The sequence below is a fragment of the Harpia harpyja genome, chromosome 11 (genome assembly GCF_026419915.1).
Source record: "Harpia harpyja isolate bHarHar1 chromosome 11, bHarHar1 primary haplotype, whole genome shotgun sequence".
In the NCBI taxonomy this organism is placed as follows: domain Eukaryota; kingdom Metazoa; phylum Chordata; class Aves; order Accipitriformes; family Accipitridae; genus Harpia; species Harpia harpyja.
This window is the reverse complement of record NC_068950.1, coordinates 6,892,982-6,913,599: the sequence shown is the minus strand read 5'-3', so window position 1 is coordinate 6,913,599 and position 20,618 is coordinate 6,892,982. Positions and strand designations below refer to the sequence as shown.

Sequence of the window (20,618 nt, the reverse complement as noted above, 5' to 3'; positions counted from 1 at the left end):
AAGGGTTGGATACAGAGTTCGTTGACCTGAGCGTTTGCAGCAGCCCAGGCTCTCCCACCGAGGAGGGATGCGTTTCTCGGGCCCCACTCCCAGACCCCCGGCGTTCCCCCACCGCTCAGCGCACCCCCGGTTGTAAGCTGCCCCCCCTCACCGCGACCACTTGCAAAGCTTTATTTTCCTTTTTTTTTTTTTTCTTAAACTTCGGCGGGGCTGGGCTGCAGACCCGGCCCGGCGCACTAGATGTCAGCGGTGCCTTCCCCAGCGCCCCTTTCGGGTCCTCCTCATTTATTAACGCTTCCCTGCCCCTCCCCGCTGGATGCAGGCGGGGGGAGCGGTGCGGAGACCCGCGCTCGCAGACAGCCCCCGCCTCTCCCCGCCCTTCCTCCGCGCTCCGCGGCGGCGCGTCCCCGCCCCGGGGCCGGCGGGGGGCGGAGGTTCGGCGGCGGCGGGGTCGGGGCCGGGGCCGGGGCCGGGCGCGCTGCAGGGGCAGCCCGGCCGCCGCGGGGCCGCCATGCCCGCCAAGTCCAAGTATAACCTGGTGGACGACCGGCACGACCTCCGCATCCCCCTGCACAACGAGGACGCCTTCCAGCACGGCATCTGCTTCGAGGCCAAGGTGGGCAGCGGGCGCGGAGGGGGTCCGAGGGGGGGAGCCCTGCGCCGGCGCTCGTACCCCAACGCCCCGGGGTTCCCTGTTTTCCGGCTCTCTTTTCGCCTAGCCGTGGGTTTTCTCCCCTTTCCCCGGGAGTCCTTCCCGTTGGCGTTGCCTGCTCTCCCCCAAACTCAGCTGCAAAGAGTTGGGTGAGGCTTCCCACCCGTCCCGTAAGGATGTCCAACCTGGTGGGATGGGGCCGGCTGGAGTGGGGTCACCCTGCTGCTTCACCCGAGCATCCCTCCTTGGTCCTGCATCCCTCCTTGGTCCTGCGCGGTGTCGCTTGGGGACGTTGGCCCTGGAGAGCCAGGGACTGTGTGCGTTTTCCTGGGAAAGAGAGGAGGGCTTGGGTTTTGCTCCGCGTTTCCAGTGCTGTGGGTAATGCTGGAGTGCCGGTGTGATGGGGGCACGGTTGGTGTCTGCAGGATGCCTTGTACCCTGGTGCTGCTGTAGTGGGATAAATTCAGGGTGTGAGCGGACGGAGGAACTGTGTGCTGTTTGTGGTGCGGTGCAAGAGGTCAGGGCCGCCTGCCTGAAATAAAAGCTTGCTATTTCTCCTTACAGATATAAACCATTCTTAGTAGTGGATTTGGCAGGAAGTGCTCTTTTTTTTTCCGTTGGGACCTCTTAGTCTCTTACTCTGTTTAGGCTGTGGCTTCCCACAGGCTGAGTGCTTGCGATCTTGCAGCAGGCTGGGAAAAAGCCAAGCTACCCATCCGCGTTGCCCAGCCCCGAGCAGGTAGCGCTGGTTGGCAGCGCACTGGGAAGTAGCTGGCCATGAAACTTGAAAAGGGGAAACCTAAAATCCTGCCTCCTTTGCTGTTCCTGAAGATACAGTTACCACGCTGACGAGACGCTCAGGTGAGGTCGACTTGGAAAAAAACCTGGTGTAAAACAGTTCTGAGTGGCAGGGAGGCAGGCATGTGTCGCGCGCCGTTGTCCTCGGAGCGCGTGTGCTGGCAGGGGAAAAAAAAAATCACGGATTTGGCATCTAATTGTGTGCAGTGCCCTGGGGGCAAGGCTGCTGCTCGTTGGAGGGTGTCAAAGTGTTATTTTCCCCCTTTTCTCAGGGCTGGGAGGGTTCCTCTGCAGAGGCCATTGCTGCCCAATGGCAGGCATCGTGCTGCAGAGAGCAAAACAGCAGAGGAGTTGTTTATGGAGCAAACTTAAACCTGCTTTGCAACTGTTTCCTGGGAAAGACTGTTCAAATTCAGCTTTGCAGCCTTTTACTCCTGGATTATTGGAGCCGACTGCTGTTTTACTGCCAGCACCTGCTCACCCCTCACCTGCGGGGAGGCTACAAAGCATCTCCCCTTCTAAATCCCATGTGCCTCTTCCATGCCAGGTTTGGGTGGCCTGGCTTGGGGGGTGAGGAGTGGGATAGGGCTTCAGTTTTCCCTCGGTCTGCTCACGGCTCATCTCTTTTCCATGCTGCTGGTCTGGCTGCATTAATGGGCTGGTCCATATTAGTCTTTTTTAGCTCCTCTTTCTCTTATTTTGTATCCTGTAGGACGTGTTAATGCCAAGCAGAATCTGTACGAAACCCAGCTTCCAAATTTGTGGGTTTCTCCAGCAGCCCCTGATGCCAGATGCAGAATGCAGATGGCTTAGGCAATTACTCCATCCTTTTATTAGATTGCTGGAGATTAATTAAATGCTTACACTCCTTCAGTTCCTTTTATCCCCAAGAATCCCGAGAGCTTAAACCCGCACAGCTCTTGTTTTGGCCAGGCACCCAGTGCGAGTCACAAAAATGAGGAACTCTGATTTAGAGCGGAACTTTGGGGGAAGATTAAAGAAGAAAAATGCTCATCTGGGGCGCCGGGACTCGCGTGCCTGTCTCCTAAAAGCCTCCTGGGATTGCTGATAGCGCACGCGGTGGGGATCCCGGTGTTACAGTCCTCGGCAGCTGGATCAGTGCTCTTTGCTCCAGCAGCCTGGGATTCCTGACGAGCTTGCTTGGGGCTCACTGCAGGGGGGTAATGTGAACCTGGGTCGGTATGTGCTGATGTATTCTTTTAATTTTTAATTTTATTTTTACACTCAGACCTACGCTGTCTGCTGCTGTCTTTAAATGGCACGTGTAGCGGATGTAGCGTGTGTTTTGGTTCATCAGTAGCTGCTGGCATCTGTGCTGTTGTTCCCCTTGTCTCTTTCCCCAGGGAGTCCTGGCATCCCAGGGTGGGTGGCCATGGGCAGTCAGGATTTGCGCCCTTTTCAAGCACAGAGCGATAGACTCGCTCTGAAGCAAGTGGTGCTGTCACATGCGATGCCGTCAGGAGACTTGTGTTGTTCATCCCCGCTGAAGCCACTTGCAGCCATATGCTCTGGCACGGGGGACACCGAGTCTGAGCAAAGTGTCCTCTAAGGATTATGTTAATCCATTTTCTGGAGATAAATCCAATAGTTGGAAAATGCCACTCCATCTTCTTAGGAATAGTAATACATTTCACACTTTTGGATCTGTTTTCATTGGCCACTCTCTTGGCACCAAACCCCTCTGTGTCCCAGAGGCACCTCAGCCAGGCTGCTGGGAATCGGAGGAGCTGGCTCCGAGGGGAGGCAGGGCATTTGTTTTCTTCTGCATCTTGTGGTCTGAATTGTTGAATAAAATCAAAAGCCTGGCCTCTCGGGTTAGCTGAAGCATTCGGATGAAAGAGCTGGGAGCTGCAGCATGGCACAGGGGAGCGGCCAGAAGTTCCCCCTTGTGCAGTGGTTTTCTGATTAAATAAATGGGTATGTAGAGAGTAAAGACGCCTCCTGTCCTCCTCCACCTCTCCATCCAGTGCAGCTCCTCCAGTCGGGATGAGGAGGAGGGGATGCAAGCTTAATCCTTATCTTCCCAAAAGCCTTGGTGCTGCAGGACAAAACCCAAGGGCCACCTTGTGCAACACCAGCAATTCTGCGCAATCAGAAATCATGACTCAGGCTACTCCAACGCCTCCAGAGAGGTCAGCATGTAGAGGGAATTAAACGGGGTGGTGGAGCCTGCATTGGAGTGCCAGACCCCCCATCTGTTCAAGTGCAGGGGTGCTGCTGGGTTCGCACAGGGAAGCCCGTTCTGGGCCCCTGTCGTTAAAGCCTCTCTCGGGAGCTCGCTGACCTGGGCTCTCCTCCTGCCCTGGAGGTCTTGTGGTCCAGAGCAAGGTCCCACCTACCAAATACCCATTATTTGGAAACAGCTGTTAATGCTTCAGTCCCGAGACTCGTTAATCCATTCGCGGTGCCCTAATGTACGTGGTTCCTAATGAAGGGGCAGATGGGTGCAAGGACCCTTTCTGCTGCTCCCCCATCTGCAGGTGAGGGGAGAAGGGGCTGTCCGAGCAAACCTTGGTCCTTAGGCAGACCCACTGCCTGCGGTCCGGGACTGCCGTGGGCTGGGACAAGATGTGCTGAAACCTGGTGTTCCTCATACTGGACCCGTTCGCAGATAAATGTGGGACTGGAGGTTTGGGAGGATTGCTGTTCTTCTGGGCAGCAGGTGGTTTTTTTGGGTTTGGGTGGTGGGTTTGTTTTTTTTTTTCCCTTAAGGGATCTTGGCAAGCAGGCATTTTTTTTCAAGTTTCTCAGTACTTTTCTCTGCTTTTGTGCGTGGGAAACTGAAGTTGAACCGAGCATCTGCTGCTGTCTATGTTTGGAGATGGGACATGAAGGAGACTTTAGTCTGATCCAGTACGTCCTTTCCTGTGAACCCCTCCAGCTCACCTGCCTGCCACCCTTCCAAGGCTGTGAGCACTGGCAGAGCCTGCTGGTTGCTGCAATGATAAATCCTTTATCAGAAAAATGATTATAGCCTCAGGTGAACACTAAGCAGCGAATGCATGTGTGTTTCCACTCTTGTGTATATTTTTATGTATTTAGGGGCCGTACATAAAAGCATTTGAGGTGAGTTGAGTTGCAGGCAGCTCCGATCGAGGTCTTCAGTTTCCCCTCCTCTGCTTCAGGCTCCCTTCCCAGCAAGGTTCCCTTTCCTGGAGGGCTGCAAAGCCAGAGACAGGTTGTGTGAAGCTCTGCACCTCTTTAGCTGGCTGGGAGAGACTTGGCAGCTTTATTTGGGGGCTGTTTGTACTGGCAGCTCTCGAGTACGGTGTGCTTTGTCAGGGCTGCTCAGACCGGAGCAAAGCTGCAGTGTGATGTAGCCCAGGATTGCTTGCTCAAGGCTATAAATAACCTTCCCAAGTGCCACAGAAGTTCTCGTCTGAAACGGTGGCATATTTCTGCCATGCTTGTGAAGTCAGTTCACAGGCTGCCTAGCGAAGCTCTTAGCAAAAAAAACTCTACCGGGATTTGGCAAAGCTGTGTGTGCCCAGACTGTGGGTACCGGGAAGGCAGCTCGCAGGCTCGGCAGATGCCAGAAGGTCCCGAGGAAGAAGCGACAGGGGTGGGATGCTCCCAGCCCTGCTTTCTGCCTGCTGAAACGCTCCGGTCTCGCACGTCCCATACACGAACACCTGTTAAGGCTGTAAGTGCAGGAAGCTCAGCCCCTGCATGGGGGGCAGCTGCAGGCAGCGTGGCTGGGTGGGGTATGGAAACAGGGCGAGTGGACAGCCCTGCTTCATTGGCATGGGAAAATTTCAGCTCTCCTGCTGCACCCGCTTGCTCTGCGTCCCAGTGGCCCCGCTGCAGGATCGTGTCCTGCTGCAAAGGTGTCTCCCCTTATTGCACGAGTCCCATTTTGGCCGGTGAGAGGGGAGGGTAGGTGTGGTGCACGTGGCTCTGGTGGGTGCTGGGGTCTTGTCTTGGGACCCCCAGAGCTGTGTGCTGTAGGCACTCGAGTCCCCACGTAGCTCATAGGCAACGCAAGCATTTCTAGGATCAGCAGGCAGGTAAGCAGTAATATCCTTAGGGCATCAGCTTGACCGGTGCTGCCTGGTGTGAGGTGCCCCTGTATTGATGCCCACTGTCTGGTTATGGAGCTCTGGACAGGTCTGACATGCTGCCTTAAACTACCTGGCTCCCAGGGCTGGATGCACCCTGGTGTCCTCAGGGTGCAGAGCCCCGCTAAGGGAGGACTGGGCAGGGCTGGAGCCCTCCAGCTCAGCAGAGAGCCCGCTGCACCCGCCTGCCGGGCTCAGGCTGGAAAGCCAAGACTTTTTTCCATGGAAGTGAGCTGGCATCTTGACTTTTCCGTCCCTTTTGGCCTCTGAGCCCACACCACCGCAGTCTGAGTAAACTTCCCCCCTTTCCTTCCAGCAAGGCTGGGTGTTCCTGGGGTGCAGGGCAGATCTGGGGCCGTGCCAGCCCAGCCCCGTGGCTCCCTGGGTGAAGGCTGTGCGTGGGAGAGTGGGAGCACTGGGACAGCAAAAGTCCCAGGAATTGGATTTCTCCTTGCTTTCCCTGACCACAGCAGCCCTGGGAGGAGCCCTTATCAGCCAGGCTGCAGAGAGGCTGGGTGTTGCCCCAGGCACTGGGGAAATAAGAGATTTCAAATCTCTGGGCTCAGGGTGCCTGGCTGGGTGCTGGTGCCCAAGCACTTTGGCCCTTGCTTCGTAGCACAGCTGTGTGCCATGGGGCTGATGTCCCAGTACCCGGTGTGGCCTCATGCCACCCTGGACTCTTCAGAAATCTCAGGACCCTCACGCCCCATATCTGATGCCTTCCACACGGCTGCCAGTACCTCCGGTAACCCCTCCCCAGCCTGGGCGCAGGATCCCCTGTTCCAACGAGGCTCTCCTGGCCCCGAGGACGGCTGCGTAGCCCATGGTGCGATGCCCCAGCCTGGGGTTGGTGCCAGCGTGTGTCTTCTCCCTGCGCTGCCCTGCTGCCTGCCTGCCTGTAGCTCCTCTGCAGAAGCAGCGGCTCTTCATCCGTGGCAAGCTCTCTAACTCAGGGCAGCTTTCGAAGCTGGAAACCCGGCAGCCAGCCAATCTAGGCTCCACTGTAAGTTGGGTATGATTCAGCCCTGACCTTTGCACGCAGCATCAGGCTGGCAGAGCAGCAGCGTGCCTCCCTGGGGAAGGCGGCAGCTCCTCTCTGGGAAGGCTTTCGCTGCCCACCGCTGCCCGCCACCCACAAGGGATCTCATCAACACCCCTTGGAAGGTGTCTCCCTGTCAGGGATGCGATCGGCCTTCGGTTTTCTGAAAATATCTGCCACCTGCTGCCACAGAAAAAGCACCTTCTCCAGAAAATTCATTTCTGACAGAGCAGAAAATGAGCAATATTAAACAACCTCAAGGAAAAATGAGAAACGGAGTGACTTGTGCAAACATTGCTTTGGCAAAATGCTCTCCTTTGTTTTCTTGGTTTTTTTTCCTCTGGCCTGGGGAGGACTGGTATTTCCCTGAATTGGACAAGTCTTTCGTAAGCCATGGGCAGAGGGTGCGTGGTGTGGGCTGTGTCTGGAGGCCCCTTCCAGCCATGCCTGGGACGGACAGGGGAGCCTGTTTGCATGGCAGGGGGACAGTAAGCCACCTCCCTTCGGGTGCCAAGAAGCCTGATGGGTGACGGCCACCAAGTCTGTGCCGTGGCAGGGAGAGGGGCTGCCCTTTCCAGGGGCCCGGGATGGACCGATGGAAGACCGGGTCCCACACGTGGGGATGAGGAGCAGCAGGGCGTGCGGGGGACCGAAAGCACCCTGCAAAACAGGTGCTTCGTGCCTGCCTGCCCGTGCTGCCGGGCGACGCAGCCCCAAGCGGCACTGGCCGTTTGCAATGCGAGGGCTGCCTCTGTGGGGCTGCCAGAGTGCCTCATTACAGGAGGGACCCCCTCGGCTGCCCATTCACTGGCGCTCCAAGCGGGTGGCCTTTCTCCTCCTAATTGGGCTGAGGAGGAGGGGGCTGCCTGGGACTGCCCTCCCCACTGAGCCAAGCGTGTTCCCCACCTTCAGAGCGCAGGGATCGGTGACCCCCTAATCCTGCCTGGCTCTTGGGTGCAGGTGGGGGGCTCCCCCTCTGCCCCCCCGTCTGCTTGCAGGGTGGTGGGGCTACGGATCTGGAGGCAATTATTTGGGAAAGCTGCGTCCTGCATATGTGCATATGGTTTCCTCCTCCTCCTCCTCGGTTCCCGGGGGCTTGGAGAGGGTGGGTTCTTTCATGGGTTTATTTTCTTTGTCAGCTCTCTTTCACACAGCTTTATTTTCCTTCCTTTTGTCTCAGGCGCCTTCCTTTCTCCTCCCCGGGCTGAGCCCCGGCCCCACTGCCTCCTTTTCCTGTGGGGTCGACCTGCTGGCACGGATGCTGGCACAGATGCTGGTCCAAGCCCTGGGAGCTGGGACTTCGGCCACTGCGGGGACCAGGGCCACTGCCACACCTGGCACGTCGCTTGGGGCACGTGGATTTTAAAGGAAGGCAAAAGTCTATGCCTGGGCTCTGAGAGCCCCCATGCTCGGGGGTCCCTGGGGCTCCTGCCCTGGGAGGAGGGAGCTGGGTCTCAGCGTTGGGGTGGGATGATGGGGGAGCCCTGCACCCTGCAGGCTCCAGCTGCTTTGCTGATCCTCGCCTCTGCCTTGCCTGCTTTTTCCCCACACCTCTTCCCAAAATGAAAGTTGGTGCTGTGAGTAGGAGGGCTGGAGGAGAGCGGAGAAGGAGTGGCCCTCAGTGCGCTTATTGCCTGCAAATCACTAGTAAATACGGGTGGTTTCTCAGGCCATCCCCACTCCTTGCCTGGGAAATAGTAGTTTAGCTGAAAGGCTGACCTCCAAGTCCACATTTTTGGGGGATGCTAATCACATTGTGAAGGGCTCCTCCTCTGCAGTGCAGTTCCCACATGTGATTTTTGCCCTGAAGACAAAAATAATCTGGGGAGACTTTGTCCATCTGTTGAGTTTTATGAAACGTGCAAAAAATACCTGCCTCCAGAGCAGAGGGAGAGGTGGGTGTTACTGGAGCTGTGAGCACAGTAATTGTGTGAAGTGAGCCCACGTCAGGGCTGGAGGTGCCATGGGCTCTGGTGGGGGTATGCTCCCACGGGATGGGGGATGCCAGCAGGATGCCATGGAGCCTGGGTTTGGGAGCAGAGGTGAATCCTGCATGGTTTGTGACCTGGACCCCTTGGTTCGGGTGCTCACAAGCATGGGCTGGAGGGGAATAGCTGAATAAAGGGGCATAGACAGGGCAGCATCAAGACACTTCCTATTGCTGGTGCAGTTTTCCAGGAGGGCCATCCAAAGAGGTCCAAGGCGGTGCCTGGTTTCTGCTCCATCGCTTGCTTACGGGGCAGCCCAGCCCTGACAGTCTCGCACACGCAATTACAGGCATGACTGAGCATTGCTGCTGGCCGAGGTTGTGGTCATCAGCCAGAAGGTTGGCATTGCTCGGATTCATGTGGCTGTGGGAGCCAGCTGTGGACGGGGCTGTCTCCTGCCCAACTGATAGCTGCCACTGCTTGCCCTGTCCTTGCACGTGGCTGTACTCTGCTCTCGCTTGTGCAAGGAAAATGCAGGGAGAAGGACAGCAATTACCCCTCCGGTGGCAGTGACCTCATGCTGTTGGGAATAACTGGAAGAAGATAGGCATCCTCTGGCTGTCCCCTTTGCTAGCAGAAGTCTGTCCCTCTTACAGTTGAAGCTAAAAAGTCTCCCTTGCAGGTGAGTGGGAAGCAGTGCTGGGGGTCCCCGGCAGAAGAGCAGCGTGGGGAGGCTTGGTGGGAGAGGTGCTGGGCAGCTGAGACGTTTGCCTGGCGGGGGAAGATGGAGAAAGGTTTCTTCCTTATGTGCTGCACGGTGACCATGTGCCCAGGGCTCTGGCTGCCTCAGCCCTCCTCCTTGTCTCCTCCTTTTTACTGATGGTTTCCATACTTTATATAAGAAAAGGGAATCGATTCATGTCAAAGGTGCCTCTATTAATAGGACCTGAACCTTTGAAGGGAGTGGGAAGGCTGTGTTTAGGGGATGCGACTGAAAACTTATCAAGACCTGTGCTTTTACAGTTGGGCATTCAGTGGTTGGGGTCTGGGCAGTTAATGCCGCCTTTGCCGGTGGCATTCATCATGGGCTTTAATTCCCAGTTACATAAAGCTGCCCTGCACCATGGCAGCCTGCTCAGCACGTGACGATCACGCCAGCTGTTTGGTGTTTATTTTTATATCCTCTCTCTTCACATCTACTCTCAGCACCGACTGCCCGGTGCCGGTCGCTGGACGCCTGCCTTCGTCTGCGCCCAGGGCAGGAGCCGTGCCGCTGGGGACGGCCTCGCCGAGCGGGTGGGCTTGTGGAGTTTGGGGTGCGGGCACAGAGGGCTAGCAAGGAGGGCTCTCTGGGACAGCATGCCCACACAGAGCCCAGGTGTGGTCATGCAGCCCCCGTGCTGTGCCCTCGATAGAGGTGGCAGCAGCGTCCCAGCGGAGAGGAGCCGGGAGTCCTGCAGCGGTGCTGGGTGAGAAATAACCCCTCTCCGTGGCCTCTGCCTGTACGGTGACCCTTAGCACATGCTCAGCCGTTCAAGCACCCGTCTCGGTGCTGGTGCTTGAAACCAGTGACCTGGGTTTTCATGTTGTTGGCGAAGGTTATGGCCGAATTCACAGGAACACGTAGCCCTGCCGAGTTCGGTGCCTGCGCTGCGCTGCAGAGGGTTACGTCAGCGCTCATGTTGAGATGAAGCGTGGGAGCACAGGGGGCTAGTAAATAGACTCAAAATGCTTTTCTTCTAACTACATGTTTTTAGTGCTCAGCATTGACTCTTCGTTGCTTGTCTGTTTTCTGATCCTTCTTCTGAATCTGCCCTCTTCCATTTTATTTTTAAAAAGGTTTTTGTTCGGCATCTCTCCGTGCTGGGTCGCAGTGGCGCTGCCTTTGGTCCCCTTTGAATAGCAAAGCGGCTCCTTTATTCTGGAGGCTTGGCCTGGAGGCTCAGCATCACTGCAAAAACAGCCGAGGGTTTGGCAGGGCTGTAATTAAGCAGTGAAGGGCCTGTCACAGGACAGGTTGCCCAAGCTATTTTAGGGATATTCCAATATCTAGGTCTATAATAGATGACTCAGTGCAGCCGAGGGGATATTGGCTTATACCTACGTACTTTGATCATGGCATAGATGAATGAGGCCAGCAAATAAGGGCTGCTGAATCCTTGAAACATTGTGGTGAGGGAACAGCTTCATGGTGGGAGGCGTGCAAGGCTTCAGGTGCAGTGGGCAAAACGCCGCCTGTTCCCCAGAAGTGACCCTGGGTTCCCTCCAGCAATGCCATCGAGGCCGTGGTGGGACCATGAGGTTTCCAGTGCGGTGGAAACTCGACTAATCTGCTCTTTCTTTCCCTCCAGTACATCGGGAGCCTGGATGTGCCACGGCCAAACAGCCGGGTGGAGATCGTGACGGCCATGCGGCGGATCAGGGTGAGCACGGCGAGGATGCTCCTTCTTCTGCATCGGGGTGGTGGGGGCAGCACTCCTCCATCTCCGCTTACAGCCTTCTCTTGCATAAGTCTTGTCCTCCAGGTTATTCATAACTCTGTATTTTTCACCATCCCTCTCTCCACTGAGATCTCCGCGTAACCCAGGCGCGATGCCTGCAAACTTCGTGTGCCACACCGTCACGTTTGCAGCATCCCCAGTGCTGGCTGTCCCCCGTGGTACCCAGGCATCCCGTGTGCGGTGGCTGGGGTTAGCTGCAGCCCGAGTGGTAGCAGGGCTGTCTCTGTGCTCACGGTGCTGCGTCCTGTGCAGGAGCATGGGGTGGAAGGTGGGTGCGGGACATGGGGCTGCCGGTGCTGGATGGAAACTGTAGCATGTCTGCGATTCAGAGGATGTCCTTGTGTGTCAGTTCCGATTCAAAAGTAACAGCAAACTACTTGTGGAAGAGGCATGTTTGTGTTTTACTGCTTGCATAAGCACTACAGCTGTGTGAAAATTTGGGTGCTGCCTGGATATGCCAGCGGATTAGTGCCCGGTAAATGGCAATGTGCAAATTAAAGTGTTGAGTAACGAGCTCTGGGGCCGGCCAGCAGCGAGCTTGTTTAACAGTGAGTAGGTCAGGGAATGTCAGCTGGTAATGAAGTCATCTGGCTTCCCAAACTACTTATAGTCAGGATACGGGGTGCTCTCACCATATAATGCTTGGCCGATAGCCAGGAGAGGAGCTTTTCTTCTGCTCCCTGGCCTCTCGCCTGTGCAACTGGAAGGTGTTCAAGGGCAGGCTGGGACGTGAGCAAACCGCACACCCGGCGAGCTCGCTGCCCCCCGGCTGAAAACAGCAGGAGCCGGACTGCTCTTCAGTGCACACGACAGCCCTTTGGGCAGTGGTTGGACCTTGGTCTGACGTACGTGGCCGGCATGGCCACCGGCGCAGGTAATTTGGTCTGCTCGGTGGGTCACAGCGAGGGGTCTGCCCTGTCTTCCAGGGATGGCGCCCTCCTGGAAATAACACTCTTAACTGGAAGGAGCTGAGGATGCTGGCAGGGACGTTGAGTAATGGATGAGCTGTCATTCTGGTGGCCTCGTGGGATCCCGTAAGCACCGGACCTGCTCGTGTGGCTGAGCAGCCCTGCCTGGGCTTGGCTGTTGCCCTGCTCCTCTCTCAGCCCCTCCTGCGGACTCTTGCTATAATCTCGTTTTCTCTTTTCTCATTGCCAGAGGAGGAGAGGAGTATCATAGCCCAAGGACACAGACTGCAAAGCTCTTCTGTTTCAAACTTTCAGGGTGTAAATAGTTTGTGGGCTTTTCTCAACAGCTTGCCTACCCGCTGCCCTGTCCTCTTGGTGGTGGTTAATGTTGTGGCTGGTGCACAAGTTGAGAAGTCCTTTATGGCATTAGGTTTGCTCACCTTGGTTCCCAACAAAGTTTGGGACAGAACAACTGTTATGCTGTCAAGAGCTCTTATAAACAGCTGTTTCCTCTCCTGCCTTTCAAGATAAGACTTTTGAAAGCAAGCAGCTCCAGCCCCAGAATCACGTAACTCCACATCAGTGTGGGAGGACTGGCACAACTCTGAGGGCTTAAATAAACCCTAGGGAAAAAACAACACTAAAACTTCCTTGTTGACCAATATAAATAAATTTTCTAGACTACACTTAAGTTTACAAAGCTCCGAATGGTGGGGAAAGGACACAAATTAGGGTAAAATAATGATTTCTCATGGTGAATGATGTGCTTGAAACATGTGCTCAGGCTTCCATGATCTAGTGTAAGACAGGAGAGATGCAAGTCATGAAAAGGCTATGATTTTGCAGATCAGATCTGCCAGAGAGACTTTTACTGTCTCTTTATTTGTTGCGGGGTGCTGTTTGTGAAGATGATGCCAGGATGGTTTGTTTGGTTAGTTTACATGTATAGCCCTTCCCTGGTTTCCCATGTTTTGCGCTGGCCTTGCACCCGGCAGCAAGTCATTACCGCGGCATTGCAAGGGCATTTGCTGGCTGGGCTGGGTGCTGGAGGCTGGTTTCAGTTTGGCTGGAGGTCAAGGAATGTGTGACCTTCTTAAAGCAGAGGAGAATTTGTGTTCTTTAAGGAATAAAGTAATCCCAAAATATTGGCGTGGGGAAACCAGAGGAAGAAAAAGCTTATTTGGGCACAGAAAGCAAGCGATGGGAGATCTTCAAGTGCAAGCTGCAGCGGTTCTGCCTGTGGTGTGTGAAGCAGCTGCTGACCCTGAGGTTTGTGTGGTTTTTATTGCAGTCCCTCATTTAGGGGGAAAGTGTTGTGTCCCAGTTTGTTCTGAATTAGTCGCTGCTGGTGAGGGAGGGGGACCCTTGCTGTCCCCTTGCCACTACAACTCCCCTTTCTCAGTGCTGCCTTCGCCCTAGCTGCTCACCGGGCTTTGCCTCTATTTACTAAATGATAAAAAAAATGATCCTGCAAAGAAGTGAGGAAGCACCCTGCCCGACAGTGGGGGTCCCAAGGGGGAGAGCGTCCTGGAAGCCCCCCGTAACTGCCTGCGCTGGGCTGGGAGCGGGGAGGGACAGGGCTATGAGCAGCGGCAGCTCCTGCAGCGCTGTCTCCCCTCTCCTCCCCGGCAGTTGGGGCTTGGAGGGCGAGTGCTGTGGGCCTGGCTGATCCCGGGTTTCTGTTTTGATGGAGACCTGACCTTTTGGGGGCAAAGAAGAGGACACGGCATAGCTGGCATTGCTGGGATTCCTGCCCTGGCTGGGCTCTGCCACCCTGGTGCTGCTCTCCTGAGAGCAAAGCAGAGCAACAGCTGTGGGCAGAACGGCTCCACCAGACCAAGATGTATATATTAAGCCCAAATCTGGTCCCTTTTGTGGATCTAGGTTGAGAGGGACTTTATACAGGGAGTCGGTGTTGCAGGGCAGGGATGCCATCCCCTTCCTCCCGTCCTGCTGAAGGGCTGGCGGTGGCATGGCCATCCTCATGGTGCTGGCCGGAGGGAGGGTTTCTGTCCAAAAGCAGGAGGATGTTGGAGAATTCCCAGGATTCTCACAGCTCAGGGCGAGGAGGGAAGGGGAGGTGCTCAGCCGGCTGCCTCTGCCTTCCTGCTTTTCCTGCCTGTGTCGGCTGGGCTTGCTGGGGACACAGCCCCGTCTTGCTCTGCGTCTTAGTGCAGATCCCTGGCCCTGAAAGGACTTGGTGGAACAGGACATTAGCCATGCCAAGGATGCACTTGGACAGCAATTTTATGAGGTTTGCTGCAGCTTTCCTCCAAAGCCTACGTCTTCTGGCTTTCCTGCAGAGCACCAATGGCCGCATCAGTACTAACAAATGCAATAGGCCAGGGCTTGTTTTCCTGGCAAGTGGCTGGGCTTGCGTTCGTACAACTGAACCCCTTTTCCTCCTCATCCCAAAACAGGGTGACCCAGTCTGTGTTGCTTCGTGCCTTAAACTGCTGGGGTAGGTTAGCCTTCAAAATGTTCCTTGGCTCATCTGGATGCAAGGTGTGAGAAACCAATCCGTAAGTCCAGAGAGTTACCCGTGGGCACCTGAACATCAAAAAGTCCCAAGCTCAACAGTAATTAAATGGTTGTTAAAGCTGCAGCCAGCCTGTCCTGTTGGTGGGAGTGCAGGGGATGTTCCTTGCCCAGGCTCTCCTGGGAAGCAGCAGCCCAGAGGCCACAGTGCTCTTTCTGCTCTGCGCCGGCCATGGGCAAAGCTTGAGAAATTCAGATGGGACCTTGTGAGAGTGGTCCGGGATGGATCATACATCTGTCAGTTACCAAGGAGGGTGTTATGGTACTGGAGAGCAAGAGCCCAACTGATGCATCTTCCCAACCGTAAGGACTATGAGTTGTTGAAGATTTGGGTTTAAAGTGCCTGAGCTAGCTGCAGAGCATCCTTTCTTCTCTTCCCCCCCCCCCCCCGGAATGGCTGAGCACATGGGGCCCTAAATGACAACGATAACTATGTTTTTTATGTTGTCATGATGTAAATATATGCAAATAATTTCCTCTCTGTGCTCCTGGCATATCTCCAGTGCAGCCAGCGCTACCGGGCTGGGGCTTGGTGCGTTCTAGAGAATTTGGAATTATCCTTATTTTGCTACTTGGATTGCTGAGTGCAGCTTTAATCCAGGTTTTCTTTGGTGCCAGAAGGGATGAAATCCTATATAGGCACTTCTTAAAAGCTGCTTCTGTGGAAGTCTTCTGCCAGCCTGTTTCTGGGAAGTGTCCAGCTGAGTTTTGCAGGCTCAAAACAAGGAGGCATTTCAAGCACTTTAAAATCTAGCTCCTCTACACCTCCTACTCTGTCAGGTACATCTGATTTTGTGGGACTTCTGCTGCTTTGCATAGCTGAGCTCTATTTTAGCAAATTGGCAAAATTGCTGAATTTCAACAAGCTAGTTTAAAGCTAGATTTTGCATCCTCTGCAAACCACATGCACAGTTGGACCGGTGTGAAAATTGATGCATTTGGCCAGTTATTTGTGTAGAGTGCCTGGTGTAATTTTGAGCTCATTTAATTAAAATATTTCTGAGATACCCCTGTTCCTGCCATGGCAAGTTTTAAAAAGTGTTAGGCCATTTACAATGATGCCTTTTTTTTTTTTTTTTTTTTTTTTTCCCCTCCATCACACAAGAAGCATCATGGCTGTCTCTGCCATAAAACGGAGCAGGATTTGAAAGCAAGCTGGCTCTGCATGCATAAGCCCTGCCTGGGGGCAGCCCAGCCCCGGCTGCCCACAGGGGACCTGCGTGGCAGGCAGCGGGCTGGCCAGGAGATGCTCAGGCTTTGGCCACCTGAAGAGCGCAGCCTGCTCTTTGCCAAGTCACGGCACTCGGCGCGAGGTGAATTATTGGTGAGCTAATGACTTGACGTGATTATCTGAGATGAACGAGATTACGTTGCATTAGATCTGGGAGGGATATCTGTAATAATTTCAATTGCTCTTTCAGTGCTCTGACAATCGCAGTACAAAGGGTGAAGGCTTCTGGGCAAGTTCATTGTATTTCTCCTGGCACCACCGATGTCATTTAACTTTGTAATAAAAAAACGGCTAGTCCCGTAGTGCTACCAACACACCGCCTACTTGATTGCATGAAATAGGTCAGGATCTCATCCTGTAGTTAGTGTTTAATCAATAAACTGGTTAGATTAGTACCCAGATTCACCGGAGCAGCCTTTTGACCAAGACTGCCTGTAGAGGAGGGATGGTTCCCGGGAGAATTGGCCAAAGCGTGGTGGCCCTGGCTTTGCTGTCTGTTTTAATACCATGGCCAGGATGCAGCGAGTGCTTTCCAGCGAAGCTTTGAAGGTTACTGGCAGCGTTAAGTCGCGTGAGTTGTACATGTACTCTGTCGAATGCACATGTAGTAAAATTACAAGTTTAAGGAGGTAAATAACTCCATGTGGCAGAGGGCAGGCATCTGAACTGGTAAGAAGGTGTAAAGTATGAGCCATTAACGCTGGAAAGCGAGGTCTGAGCCTTGGAGGAAGCAGGGTAGGGATGGGGCTTTGGGCAGCGCTTGCCAGAGGGACTTTGGGAAGGCGCTCCCGGGCAGACGTGAGCAAGTACTGCCTGTGCCAGCTGTCTGCCGGGCTTGCTGGGTCACGCGGTGGCAGGAATGACTGGGCTCAGCCAGACGTGCAACCTGATGGGTCTCGAGGAGACGAGGAACGGGCATGCTCCTCGTCCCTCGGTACCTGGCCTCTTAAATAAGTCATGACAAGCTCGTTGCCTTTCGGCTTCCAGCAATGCCCTAGCTAAGAGTTCTCTGCCAGGCAGAGCTGGGGCAGCAGCATGTCCCTTGTGGCCAGGCTCCAAACCATGGTGGGGCAGAGGGCTTGGTGGGGGGGGGTTCCCAGCTGGACGGAGAGCTTGGTTGTGGAGCCACCGAGGATGAAGGAAACCATAACCCAGATGGGGGGAGCGTGCTTTGGGAAAGCTAATGAGCCAGGAGGTGCATGCCGGTGCATGGTCTTCCCCATACCTCCCTTCTCTCTGAGGAGCTCAGCACTTCTGCTCTGGGCAAGTGTCCCACGGGCAGGCGGTGCTCAGGGCTCTGGCAGGAACACATCAACTGATGCTGGGCATGCCAGCGCGAGCAGCAACGTCCCTGGTGGGTGATGCTGGCCTGTAGCCAGGCAAATGCCTTTGAGAGGGCTGGGAGCCACATAGGCACTGAGCCCGGGGCAGGCCTGGAGCTGCTGGCAAAAGGCTGGGAGGCAGCAGTGCCTCGTGTCCCCTACGTCCCCATCGCGCACCCTCATCCTGTGTTTGCTTGGGTTGGCCTTTCCTTGGTTGGGCTTTCTTCCTTCTCTGGGAGCCGACGGCGTCTCCCCGTGACTCATCTCGCTCCCTGGCTGGGGGCTTTCCCCGCCGGCGCTCGCGGTGAGTCACGTTACCGGCTCGCCGATGCCGTCGTCTGAGCCATCGGCAAATATCTGCTGGGAGCTCAAGGGAGAGGAGGGGGAATAACGTCTGCCAGGCTCCCTGAACTTGGGGGAGAGGGCAGACCTTCAGCATTGCTCCTTCCCACCCCGGGAGTGCTCTGCCGGCTCCCACCCCCTCTCTAAATTCATGGAGAGCCTGTCAAGTCATTTCATAAATGTCTGTCCCCTTTTGTGCCCTTGTGCTTCCCTCCTCTTCCTCCTGCTCTACCTTTGTTCTTCCTCGGCAATGTTTCTTCAAGCAGGCTTTAAGCGTTGCGCTGATGGGTTGCGTTATCCGTTGGGCTCAGCAGAGCGCGTGCAGGGGTGTTGGTGCACGCTGGAGAGGTTTCCCTGCCTTTCCGTGGCTGCTTCCTTTGAGGCTCCCCGTGTTGCACGTGTGGTTTTGGTAGCGCAGCAGGCCAAGTTCGGTGCCAGGGCTCAGCTGCGCTAGAAGCAGGGGAATCCGGCGCTGCAAACCTGGCTTTCCGCAGGAACGTGGCACAGCTGGAGCACTGACACGCGTAACGTCTGCGGTACTGCAAATGCCACGGAAGCTGCCGGTGGTGCTGAGGTGGCTCTCCTGCTCTCCGTGCGCCTGCTCTGGCTTTCCCTCCTGCCCAGAAAGGAGTGATTTGTTGCACGCTCTGGCTCACGGGCATGGATGGATTTAGCCTGGCTGTCGAGGCGAAGGTCTGCACCTTGTTCTGGGATATTTGAGGTCGTGAGAGCACTGGTAATTGCTGTTTGTGAGAATTTGAAGAGTCCTTACAGAAACCATCGTCCTTTGATAGCTCTGTGCTCCTTCTGCAAGGTGATAGAGCTGCCTTTGATTGCCTGACCTTCTAACTTGCATAAACCTCTGCAGAAAGTATTGTTCTTGAGGGAAAGGGCTGTGTTCAGCGTCACCAGCCATAACACACCCAGCTCGGTGCTCTCCAGCCCCACCGCTGTCACAAAGAGCTGACAGTCTCTGCTGCTGCTAGAAACTTGCTAGCAAAGATAACCATCTCCACTTACCTGAATTTTAGAGTAAATTCCTAATGGTGCATAGGAATAAGCTCCTGGCAGAGCTGAGAGGTTGTTGAGAGGAGAAAATGGGTTTGAGAGGGGTATGCTGAGGTGTGGCTGATTTCAGGGTCAGCAACCCATCCTGGCATCTCCCAGCACTTTCCTGGTCAGCACAGTGGAGAGCTGGACCAGTCCCCCTTTTCCAATCCCCTTGAGTTTGTGTCTCCTCACACCCTTGGCATTGTGTTTATTTGGAGGTTTTTTCTTCTGGTTTACTGCAACATGGAGTTTTCTCGTGTTTTTTAATAAATTGGGGCTTTCATCAGTTTGCTGTCATCATGGCAGCATTTTACTCTTGGGATGGAGTGGGCTCCAGCTGCTCCCTTGTGCTGACCGCTGAAGCTGATGTTGCATGGACCTGAGCAGGAGAGACACGGGTGGCTGTGTCCGGGGCAGCTGCCTCTTCCAGCCAGGCACGAGCGTGTCCAGAGATGATACCTGGCTCTTGCTCTGTGATTCAGGGGAGAAATAGCTTAGGAAAAGGAGAGCAAAGAGTAAAAAAACCTCAAAAGCAGGGGGTCAGGGGTCAAGCAATGTTTAATATCTGTTTTATGGATGAGAAACTGAGACACAGGGAAACTAAGTGACTTGTCAGACTCCTCCCGAGGGAGACATCCCTGTGCAGGGAACCAGACCGAATTAAAATCAAACCAAGCTGAAGTCAGCACTTTAAATGCTACCCTTGTGTATGATCTTTTCTGCTCTTGTGCTTCTCCGCTGGTCCTCGAAGGCCAAGGACCCCTTGATTTAATTTCTTGAAGTGTTCTCCTCTGCTGCATCACCTCAGAAAAGAGGCATGGCGCGGAGCTGCAGCCTCGCAAAAAAATGCCACATGCCCTAGTTTCTTCACTGCTAAAATTAATTCTTGGTGGTTTTGGCTTGGTGCAGCAGGAGGATGTTCCAGGGGATGCTGTACACCAAATGGCCAAGGGGGAAGAGCAGCGTCAGAGCCTGCCTCGCAGCCTGTGGCAAGGTGAGCAGGATTTTGGCGCGGGGTTTTGTGGCTGTGAGAGCTGTAAGGGTGGGTGTGTTACGGCGTGTTCCTGCGATGCGCGGGAGCAGAGGAAAGGATCACATCTGTTTAAGAGGAGAGGCTGCAAAAACTATTGTGTGAGCTGGTCTGTGGAATGTGTCTCATTTAATTAGGGAGCTGGAGGAGAGGATGCATCTATTGTAGGACAGCAGAACAACAAGCACAGCCAAGAACAAGATAAAGGAGCCGAGCGCTCTCCCAGTCCCAGCGGAGAAGGGCCATAGCGTGCAGAGCACGATGAAAGCCCTGGAGGTCCCCTGCCTCCTCCTGCCTGTACCTCCTCGCCCCGCGGGCAGGCTGCTGCTTCTCGGCGTGGGCTGCGGCCACAGACGCCGTCCCTGGCTGCTCCAGTGTCCCTGTAGACAATAGTCGGTGCGTGATGTGCTTCAAATGGGATTTTTGGAGGCATTGGACTTTCCCAGGCTGGAGTGAAGTCTACACAGGGCAAGGACTCTAGAGGAAGAATGTAGCCCAATCTGGATGAATTTTCAGAGAAGGAATTGTTTCCTTCTCGGGCCAGGCTTGCCTGATGGAGAGTCCTAGTTTTTCTTAATCTGTCTCTTGGTTTTTACCAGCATGAGTTTAACATGGTGGGAAAAAACCCCCAGCCAAACCAGTTCTCCTTGTCATATGCTTGCCTATGGAAACTGCTGATCCGCTTCAGCGGAAGCTGCAAAAATCGGCCTGAAGTGGGTATTCACCACAGGAAACTTCAGCAAAGATGGTTAAATTTCAGCTTAACTCTTTAACTGAACGCAGCCCCGCCTGTTGATGTTTTACAGTGTTGTTCTTGGATTGCAATAGTGATATGCGTTATAGAGAGCCATCTCTTTCTTTTTCCCTCCAAGGCCTCCAGTTTTGTTTTGGCATTTTGCTCCAATGACATTCTCTTACTCCCTCTTAACATGATGGATGGGACTGGTCTGGACTCCTTCAAACACTCCCTGATCCCCAGGAATTTCAGGGATATGTGTGTATTTCTCCAGTACTGGAAACACAAAGAGCACATTTCTGCTGACCTCTCCATACATGCTAAGAAATCCTTAATATCTAAAAAAGAGAAATCTGGAGTAATTGGCCCAAAGCTGGTGGAGAGTGTGATTTGGGGTGCAGGTCCCATTGAGCTTTCTGTGAAAAAAGACATGTCTTTCCGTGGTTTAAATGGATCCAACTTCA

At 54.6% G+C, this 20,618-nt stretch overlaps 1 protein-coding gene across 2 annotated transcripts in view; it reads left to right on the top strand.

Moving 5' to 3' along the window:
- Positions 1–428: 428 nt before the first annotated feature.
- Positions 429–20,618, top strand: part of NOS1AP (nitric oxide synthase 1 adaptor protein) — a 42,558-nt gene continuing 22,368 nt past the window's right edge. For both annotated transcript variants that reach the window (XM_052801670.1, XM_052801669.1), the window contains exons 1-2: positions 429–616; positions 10,848–10,919. In XM_052801670.1, the coding sequence (XP_052657630.1) occupies positions 512–616; positions 10,848–10,919 (177 nt within the window). In that variant the 5' untranslated portion in view covers positions 429–511. The remainder of the gene's footprint in view (positions 617–10,847; positions 10,920–20,618) is intronic.